Here is a 10,322-nt window from a genome sequence, read left to right as displayed (position 1 = left end):
ATGGCTGGCTGGGGAATTCTGGGAGTTGAAGTCCACTCATCTTAAAGTGGCCAAGTTTGGACAACACTGTTCTAGGCAATTCAACTGGAGAGAGTGGCCTGCAGGATGCAAAGATTAGGGAGCATTCTTGCACTGCAGAGTTTCTAAGTGTCTAGTTTCAAGCTTCTCTCCTCCTTCCCTCAGTGACATAATAAACCCATTTTCATCATGTCAGCTTTATAACCAACTTCAGAACATCCATGCTGTTGCATGGGAGGAGCTGAAACTTCAGCAGCCTCATAGAGAAGATTCTTGTGTATTTCTAAGGTCCTTAAGAAACCTGAAGGAATCCTTTCTACACCTCTGGGGGAATGCTACTCTTAATCATATTCCACAATGTGAAATTGAGATTGAGAGAACTTGACAGTATGGATTCCTGATTAATCAAAATTGTCTTCTAAAACTTTTGCATGAAGTCTGACTTTAATTATAACCTATATTAAACTATACTAAACTGTATTAATCTTTAATTATGCATTAAACTTGACTGAAGAGACTCTGATGGTAATGGATTGCCTTTAAATGTAATTCACTGGGTAGTGTTAACTCTGGGGTTCTATCTGAGATTTTGCGCACGGGTCTCCTGGTCTAAGGCTGGAAGCCTTACTGGTATATGGAGGTACTGTATATATAGATTCATGTGTCGCATGAATGGCAAAGAAGTTGAATCATATTGCATTCTAGCTTTAGGAAAACCCGCCACAGACTCAAGGTTACAGTGCATTGGTCAATATTTAGTCATTAGGATACACTATATCATTATGAATATGGACTCTTATAGCAGTAATAGTCATAAATCAATTGCATTTAAGTACAAAAAATTATAGAACATTTTTTTAAAATAAAAAAATCAAACATCAGTTATTTGGCACATTCTGTGTGTGAATAGAAAAACAGAAACAGAAACTGGCAGCCTAAATATATTACTTTTTTCACCATTTCATTCATTCACTCATTACCTGAGATCCATCTATTCTACAGTCAGTGAACTACTTATTCCCCACACCTCCTTTCTCCAGTCACTTCTGATGTACTCTTTTTATTTACTCAACAAGTTCTTGGTTTCTTTAATGGCTTGTACATTGTTTTCCAAACAATGATTTTTTTTTGTAATAATTTTGTTCATGCAAAATCTAACCTTAACATCTCAGACTTTTTCCCTGATGTTGTCTGATATGGTGGAGATAATGTGGGAAGATTTAAGTCTGCATCCTTAGGTGTGTATTTGAGTTGAACATTCCTTTTAATTTTATCATTTTTAAAAAAGTCATTGGACTTTTCTTTAGATTGCCTCAAACTTCTTACCATAGAAGTATGTTCCTGTGGCACTGGGAAAACTGGTGGTCTTGAAACACTAACAAAAAAAGGTGAGCCAGTGGACTCCTGCTGTGATCGTTCCAACCATGAGAACTTTTTTATAACGGGATCCTTTGTAGCACCTTGTTTCAATCTTGGTAAAGGTGAGAGTTGTGGTGTTTCCATAACCAGAAAAGCAGAACTTTTTCTTTCTTGATGCTGCCACTTTGGAGCTAGAAGGTTCTCATTCATTGCTTTCAGGAGATCTTTGATTTTTGTGTCAGGAAAAACCACAGGATCTTGATCTACTATTCTGTTTTCATTTGTTGATCTTGGCGTTAGTCTACATATATGTGATACGGAGGACTTCTCAGCCTCATGATTCACAGCATATATTGGGTTATTTCTTAAAGCAGAAGGTGGCTTTTCTGATAAATACAATTTTCTTACTTCTGTCCAATTTTTAACATCTTCTTCATTTTCCCGTGGTTCAAGTTGTGTCTGATTGAATGACCCACATGAATTATGTGGAGATTTAGGGAGATCAAGATAAATCAATTCTCTGCCTGCAAACTTGGAAACTAAATAAAACACAGAATATATGAAATCAGATCATGCAAACTTTAGGGTTGTAAACATCAAAGTGATATCTGCTCTGCTTCTGTTGATCATAACATTTTGAAAGTTTGTCTTTTAAAATTTTAATAAGCACGAATTCATGCACTATTCAGCAAAGCATTGTTTAGCCTCATGGCAGGATTTTTTCATTCTCTTATTTTATTCAACAACTACATCTCATCTTAGGAGAGGTTACTTGGAAGAATAGGATTAGAGTGATTACAAAGAAATTTTGGAGATATCTGTTGATTGATCAGTTAATGGAAACAAATACTGTACTGTAATCTCTTCTGAACTATAGCATAGATGTGGGGTAAGAAAGGTGTTACTTTGGTTTGCCAGGCCAAGCTGAAGGAATATTGTAAGAGCACAAGAAAAACTGTTTCTGTTTCCTCAAAAGGATGACAAAGTCACTCCTGCACCCAGAATTTGGTTAAACCTTCTTTCTAACTGGGAATATGATGAGATATTATAGCAGGTTAGAGTAAAAACTCTCCTGTGGATTTGGCAGAGTATTATTTGCTAATTTGCTACATTTTGCTATGTCTACATTTGCAATTGTCATATCAGACATTTAATCCTCTAGCAAGATTTATAGATTGCTTTTCCTTTTACGTTAATTTGTCGTTTTATCTATTGCTCTCCGGCTGTTTTCGTATGAGAGCTTCCCACCCCCACCCTGGCTCATATGCTTTGGTGTTTGTAAAATCAAATCAAAAGAAAAGAATAAATTCTATTTTTCAAGCTCTAGGTTTATTTTCATTAGGTTTCAAAGAAGCTGTTAAGATTCTGAACTAGTGCTTAGAATCACTGAAGGAACAATTATGGAAAATATGATAATTAATCCGGGCAAGAAAAAAAAATGACTTCTGGTTAATGGGAGAATCTGTGTGTAGAGTCTATTTTGGACAGAATTGGACAGAACCAAGTTCACAGAGTAGAAGTACTTCTGAACCTCCATCTGCAATTCTGACCAAAAATGTTTTTTCTTTTTCTCAGTATAAGCTACTATTTGTTTTATTTATTTATTCAATTTATATAGCCTACTATGCCAACTGTACCTTTACGGGCTTTTGTTAACTTTATGGTTTTTTTTTTTTCCTTCATTCTATGCCACCTTTGAACATTATTCAGAAATATCAAATGACAGAATATGTGGCAATGAGGGTTTTAACCAGACTATAGAATCCTAGATTGATTGGCAGATACGCCAGGCACAGCTTTTTCTATTCCTAAACTCAACACGAAGCTCTGAATCCAGAATTATTCCAATATTGTCTCTGTTTTACTATCCTGCTTTAGAAAGTGTTGAAGGTTTTGATTAGAAAATCAACTGCCTTGTATTTTTTTTCTTTATACTGTTCATAAAGCCTTCAAGATCCTTTGGAATGGAAAGTGAAGAAATAATTTTAAAAAGAAAATAATGTGCTGATTGTGACAGGATGAAGATGGAAGGAACTTTCCAGATTTGTTAATGCCATCAGGGCCACCTGCACTAGCATTGTGTAATATGTATTATAGTTCTACTATGTAGCCTGATATATGCTGATAGATTCTAGGAACAAATATATTTTTGTTTATATTTCTATGTGGGGGTTTATCATTCTAAATAAATTATCTGTCCTCAGAGTACACTATGTTTCCCATAAATAATGGGTTGGATCCAGAAAAATATTCCCTGGAATAAAAGCCCTTCTTCCAATCATTGAAAGTGTTTGATCCATTGAAAAATGTTTTCTACTGTCTAAGTAGGGAATAATGTAATCCATTGCTGAAATTGCATAAGTCACCTCAAACACTGATTCAGTTTCATAAATGAAAAGAAATCAGTGTAGATTGCTGAAGAAATGTAAATATTCTAGAAGTTCCCATCAGTGGAATAAATATCTGGATCCAACCCAATGTTTCTAAGAATGACCTTTTCATATTACAATGCTGGCAAGATTCAGAGAAAGCCATGGGGACTAATCAATCAATTCAAGATTGCATAAACAATAGCAAAAACAACAAAATTCAGAATAAAATTACTGTACCCCAATAACAATTATTTTCTGTTTATGTCTCTTATGGCAAAGACAAACAACTGCCCTTTATCATTATCAGTACAAGGTTGTAATGAATGAAATAACTGGCTCCTTGGAGGCATGAATGGAGCCATACATGTCAAAATGAGATCCCCTAGAGTTCTTTCTTGGTTCTTATTTTCAATATTTGCAAGGATCCTTGCTGTTAATTTCTAATTGCAAGTCCCTTTCACTTTTTACCAGGGCCTTGTGCATTATAAACCTGGTTAGGCATACTCATATATTAACCTCAGGTGTTAAAACATTTATCATTTATGATTTTATTTCTCCGCATCCCTAATCAGCAAATATTCCATCAAGTAAAACATGTGTCATTCATTTTCTGTCTTTTGTTAGAAGTCTTATTCACTGCCGCTATTATACATTTATAATATCCTCAGACTGTCAAAAAGAGCAGAACAGTACATATTACCTTCTGGTAAGATTTCTTGATTTTCAAGAATAACTGCAACTTCATCTTCCTTGGTAGCATATGGCATTTCTGCTTCATTGTTGCCACTTTTCCATTTTTCTGCTATAACCATTTTTGTCTTCTGAAAAACCGGAACACCTGCATCTTGACTTATGCTTCCAGGATGTTCACCATGAAACTTTTCTGGTTCATGTTCTTTCTGCAGACACATCAGATACCAGTAATATTATTATAAAAGGAAGTAAAAAGTGGGAGGGGGGGGGGAATGAAAAGTGGTAAGTTAATTCGGGCATCTGATTTTAATTCTTTGAAGACTAGTATAGGAAGTAATAGATGTTTGTTGATTATTTCTAATCAAATAGGCTACCTTTCTGTTTAGGAAAACCCCCGCTCAAAACATTTATAGCTTATGTTGACACACAAAAAAATACAGATTATTATCATTATCATTATCATTAATATACCCCCTGACTCCAAGCGACTCTGGGCAGTTAATTTACCTGGTTGTATATATCTATTTAATTCTGTATTTTTAAAAATAACAATAACAATAATAATAATGCATTGAAGCTAGTACACCATGAAGGCTTACTGAATACCAAAGAGACCAAACTGGCCTACAAGAAAGACCAAATGAAGAATAGAAAAGAGATGTGGCAAGGCAAAGCATTACATGGCCAGTTTGTCCCATTTAGACTGGACAAATGTGTCACCCTTACCATCAACAGGGGAAAAATAGTGAAAACTGAAGGAATCAAGATGACCTATGAAAATAACATCAAGTCTGGATGAAGAAGATCACTACAAATACCTGGTCATCCTTCAAGCTGACAACATCAAGGACACTGAAGTCAAGAAGAAGGTTAGTAGTGAATACATCATGAGAGTGAAGAAGAAGTTAAAGTCTAAACTCAGTGGAGGAAATACCATCAAGGCAATTCCCACTTGGGCAATTCCAATCATTAGATACACAGCTGGAATAGCGGACTCTACTCAAGCAGAACTAGAAGCCCTGGATAGGAAGACCAGAAAAATAATGACAATGAATTATTTGATGTTGATAAGAAAGACCAAAAAATCTAGATAGTGGACACTGCAATACCTGGAGACAGCAGAATAGAAGAGAAAGCACTGGAGAAAACCACAGAATATAAAGACCTGCAAATAGAAATAGAATGACTGTGGCTGCAAGAAGATTGCACAGATTGACTACAAACAACGGCATAACAAAGTAGCAACAATGGTGCATTGGAATGTCTTCCAAGAAATACCATTTGCCTGCAAGCAAGAACTGGCGGGACCACAAAACAGATAAAGTAATAGAAAAAGAAGAAGCTAAAGTGCTCTGGGACTTCAGAATTCAAACAGACAAGCATCTGCCACACAACATCCCAGACTTAACAATTGTTGATAAGAAGGACAAAAAAGTCTGTGTAGTGGACATTGTAATACCTGGAGACAGCAGAAGAGAAGAAAAAGAACTGGAGAAAATCACAAAATATAAAGACCTGCAAATAGAGGTAGGATGACTGTGGCAAAAGAAAGCAAAGATAGCACCTTAGGTGCAATCCCAAAACATCTGGAGCACCACTTGAACACCATTGGCATTGACAAAATCACCATCAGTCAATTGCAAAAGAGAGCTTTACTTGGAACAGCTTACATCCTGCGACGATACCTGTAACACCATCAAACAACAACATCTGCCTATCCCAGGTCCTTGGGAAAGACTCGAGAGGTAGATAAAAATACCAGATCCAGTCTAAACAACAGGCTGACTGTGTGACCAACAATAATAATGTGAATTTAATTGTAGATTACTACTACTACTAGTAGTAGTAGTAATAATAATAGTAATAATAATAATAATACATAATAAAATCCATGCCTTTTAAAATCTAATGAATGGGATTACCTTGGCTGCTTTTCTAAAGCTGAGAAAGTGAGCGCCAAATGTAGTGCAGGAAAAGTCATCTCCCTCACAGCTCTAAGAGTGGGGGCATTTTCAGGAGTTGTTTTTTTTTTCCAGAAATCTTAAAACCTGAAGTGACTTACAGTAGAAGAAAAAGGCACTCAGATACTAAGCTAAAGTTTTTAAGGTTTGCACCAATATCTTAAATGATTCCTGGACAGCAAATGGCAACCAGTACAGATTTTCCGATACAATGCAGTGTTATCTGTACAACAATTAGCTGTTGAGCTGTTGCATTTTCCCCAATTACAACCTCTAAATACTTTCAAAGATATTTTCACGTAGACCATGTTGTAAGAGTCAAGATGAGATGGGAGTGAGAAAGACATGGATACCTGTCATCAAATCTGATTGAGAAAGAGTAACTAAGGAGTCATAACTGTGCACATGTGCTCCTTGTCACGGCCACCACCTGTGAATAAAATGACAGCTGAGGATCCTCTTTCAGATCCCAAGCAGGCTGTCCCTCAGATGATACATCAATCTGTGATATCAAAAGCTGCCAAGAGGTTCTCACAACTAGCAGGGCCCCACACTCCCCATCTAATTTCCTGCATAGGTCATCCAAGGTAGCTAAAACAGTCTCAGTACCATTTCTCAGCTAAAATCCTCACTGAAATGAATTTAGATAGTATTGAGACACATCTCAATCTCCCTTCCCAGAAATGGAAAGTTTGGGACTGGTTTATAACATAGACTCTCCCTCTTATTCAGATGTACTTTGTACTATATGTACTATAAGACGTATTATGGATCTATATTTGCATTATATTTATTGCACTTACCACTTTTTGCTCCCAAGGATTCATCTTTCCTTGCTGGATTAGACCAACAGACAATTACTCCAACAAACTGTTTCCAAAAGCAGCTAGACAGTTGCTTTAGAAGACTTACAAGCACGATATAAAAGTCAAAGTTATTGTCTGTTGCTTGTCCCTAGCACTGGAGAACATCCAGAGACAGACTTCTGCTGACAGCTGAGGCTAATTTATAATTTAGGCACATTTGAGTAGGTATTTTGACATGACACCTGGCTATTGTAATACTAAACATCAGTGCCCTCTGCTTTTATAGGAACACTTCCACAACCTGACTAAAACCAGTAAAATGTGCAGGTCAACTGGCCCTCCTACTTCTGAAGGCATTTTGTGACTTCAGGAAAGTAAAGAGACACCCAGAGTTGGAAACTTTTCTGAACAGTCCATCTGTATCAAGTATTTCAAAAACTAAAAAAAAAAAACTTTCAAGAACTCTCTGTGCTTGAACAATTTTTGTAACATTTTAAAAAATGCATTGCTCCATCTACATGACATCAGTGGGGAATATGAGATAACATAAGCATTCTAGCCAATTCAGTCAAAGCATCTCTCAGGATTTTACACACACCTAGCTAAGAAAACAAAATTTCATCTTAAGAGTTTACAAAACAATCACTTTATTTACTATCCATCAGAAAACTTGCCATGGTCTAGTTTCTTAAGAACTAATTGGTTAAACACCTGGACGGAAAGCTTTTTGGCAAGAACACTATTTTTACAAAACTGAACTATACAGTTTTGGATGGCATTAGGCTATCCTTTCTACAACAAATGACATAAAATGCAAGTTGCTTGGAGAAATCACAGTATGTAACAGGACAGGTCCTGTTTTATGTGTATCCAATAATTCATGGTTCAAACTTGATCATGGGAAAAAGTGTTCTGGGTTGCTTGTAGTCATTTCAAAGCCAAATTTCCAGTAGGTTTTTCTCACCAAACAAAATGACTATCATGCCTAAAGCAAAACCTTTTGTGACCAGCTGTTTGCAGTCAAGATTATAAGGAGTGAGATGCTAAACTTTAGTAAATTAAACTTTCAAGGTCCTTCCAGAGGAGACTTTTATTGGACAAGCAGAAGGCAGCACAGCACTTAGTTGATGAGGGAGAATCAGATATAATTCCCCAGATCTTCTGTGGGAAATCACATTTTCTCAAAACTCAAACTACAGTTCTTTGGAACAAAGAAAAAAAAGTGATATGCACAGACTCATATACACATACTCAGCTACCACATCTGTTAGAGACGATCATTCTGTGTGAACAGCTGACCTTACAGATACAGACTTCTGATTACACTGTTCTTCTCCCTGCGCCCACGTGCATGATAAAAAGTTTTGCAACATTCTGGAGTGGATTTGGGAGCCACATAGGCAGAGAAGTTTGTTCCACTGATGGATGTTAAATTCAGTAGACAGAATATATAGTTTTAAAATAGATCCCCTACTTAACTTTATGTGTATTCATTACTCTGCATTGGTCAGAACCTCTCTCAAGCACTGCAACCAGATTTGAATACCATGTTTTAAGAAGATTCAGAGAATAGGGCAAATTCAAGAAAATGAGGTTGAGGGGGGTGAGTTGGGGCTTGGAGACTAGAAGCAGTTTGGTGGAACTAAATATGTTATGCTTTGAGAAGGGAAGACTGATGGGGGGGGGTATGATAGTCCTCTTCAAGTACATTAAAAGATGAAACAAGAAGAAAGCCATGTCCTGTTCTCTGTCATCCCAAAGTGCAGGTGGAAAAATTAGGGACAACAGAAAGACAGATTCTAGTCAAAGAGTAAGTGGAGCCAATTGTCCATACTGATCGTGGTTTCTTCTTTGCTGGCGATGTCAAAGCACAAGGTGGATAGTCACCTGTCATGAACATTTACATTTATTTTGTGAGCAGGAGGTTGAATTCAATAGCCTTTATGGCTTCTTCCAATTCTATGCTTCTATGAAAAGTATTTTTGAAACCAACAGTCAGTATCAAGCATTAGTGTATTGAAATATGTTAAGGACTTATAGAACTTAAATATTTTTAACTGAATGAGTGAACTGTCCACTGTTAAAAATTCTTCTATCTGTACTGATACAAGGGGCTATGAAAGATCGGTCTAGGATATTATTTATCAGTGAGAACCATTTCATAAATGCAGGTCATTTGGTCATTAGGTTTTTGTACTCCTTAAATAATGAAGATGACTGTGTGAGGTTATTTCTCTTCTAACAATTTGATAATATGAATTAAGTGCTAGCATGTCTTGCATAAACAAATGTCAGGGAGAAAATAAATTCAGTTACACAGCTTTCACAAAAGGCCCAAAATTCAAGTAACAAAATATTTATGACAATGTAAAAGAAGTACAAGTTTCAATAAATTCACAAAGGAAATGTCTACAGTTAATATTGAAAGAAGTTATAAAATGGAGAGGCCTTGAGTAAATAGTCCACAAATGGAGTTGAAATCACTCATGTATTTTTAATAATTCAGTTCTTGCCAAGCACTAGTCAAATGGACTATAGGGAACAGATCTGTACGTAATGGCAATGATATGGACAATGGAAGGATATAGATTTCAGTCCTGTACATCTAAGACTCCACTTTTATATCTATCTCAAATGCAAGCCAGGGGATTCTTAAATTGCCCTATATCATCCCCACTGGAACATTAAAATGTGCCTCCTATTATATTTTATTTTACAACCCCAACGGGAAATTAGTGGAAGTATCTGACTGTCCTATCCATGTCAGAAAATAAATGCTATGAATATGTTTAGAATGTGTGGGGAAGGACAGGAGGGTGAGGGACGGGGAAGGACATCGTAAATGCTTTGAGAAACATGTGTGGGCCTTTATTGTCTCACATGAATACAGGAGAAAGCCAGATAAGATGCAAAAATGCTGGAGAAGTATTTCTGAAATTCTGTCTGGAGCATTAAAAATGCTTCAGCATAAAATGTACTAGAAATGTATTTAGCTTATTGGAGGTTTTAAAACTGAACGCTAGCATATACTTGTTTAGAACAAAGTCCCATCACCCTCAGTGAGATTTATATCTGAGTTTACACATGCAGGATTGCACTGCGCATTGTTTACT

General features: G+C 36.3%; 1 protein-coding gene across 1 annotated transcript in view; it reads right to left on the bottom strand.

The window, feature by feature from the left end:
• Positions 1 to 805: 805 nt before the first annotated feature.
• LOC112542719 (hormonally up-regulated neu tumor-associated kinase homolog A-like) overlaps positions 806 to 10,322 on the bottom strand; it is a 33,500-nt gene continuing 23,983 nt past the window's right edge. Inside the window, exons 8-9 of the mRNA XM_088150780.1 lie at positions 4,450 to 4,648; positions 806 to 1,916 (exon numbers count right to left, since the gene is read on the bottom strand). Coding sequence (XP_088006906.1) covers positions 1,162 to 1,916; positions 4,450 to 4,648 — 954 coding nt within the window. The 3' untranslated portion in view covers positions 806 to 1,161. The remainder of the gene's footprint in view (positions 1,917 to 4,449; positions 4,649 to 10,322) is intronic.

The sequence above is a fragment of the Python bivittatus genome, unplaced genomic scaffold (genome assembly GCF_059951505.1).
Source record: "Python bivittatus isolate LINGU-HERP-01145 unplaced genomic scaffold, Pbiv_v1 ctg000020_np1212, whole genome shotgun sequence".
NCBI lineage: Eukaryota > Metazoa > Chordata > Lepidosauria > Squamata > Pythonidae > Python > Python bivittatus.
Note: the sequence above shows the minus strand (reverse complement) of the source record. Positions and strands in the feature narration are given on the sequence as shown.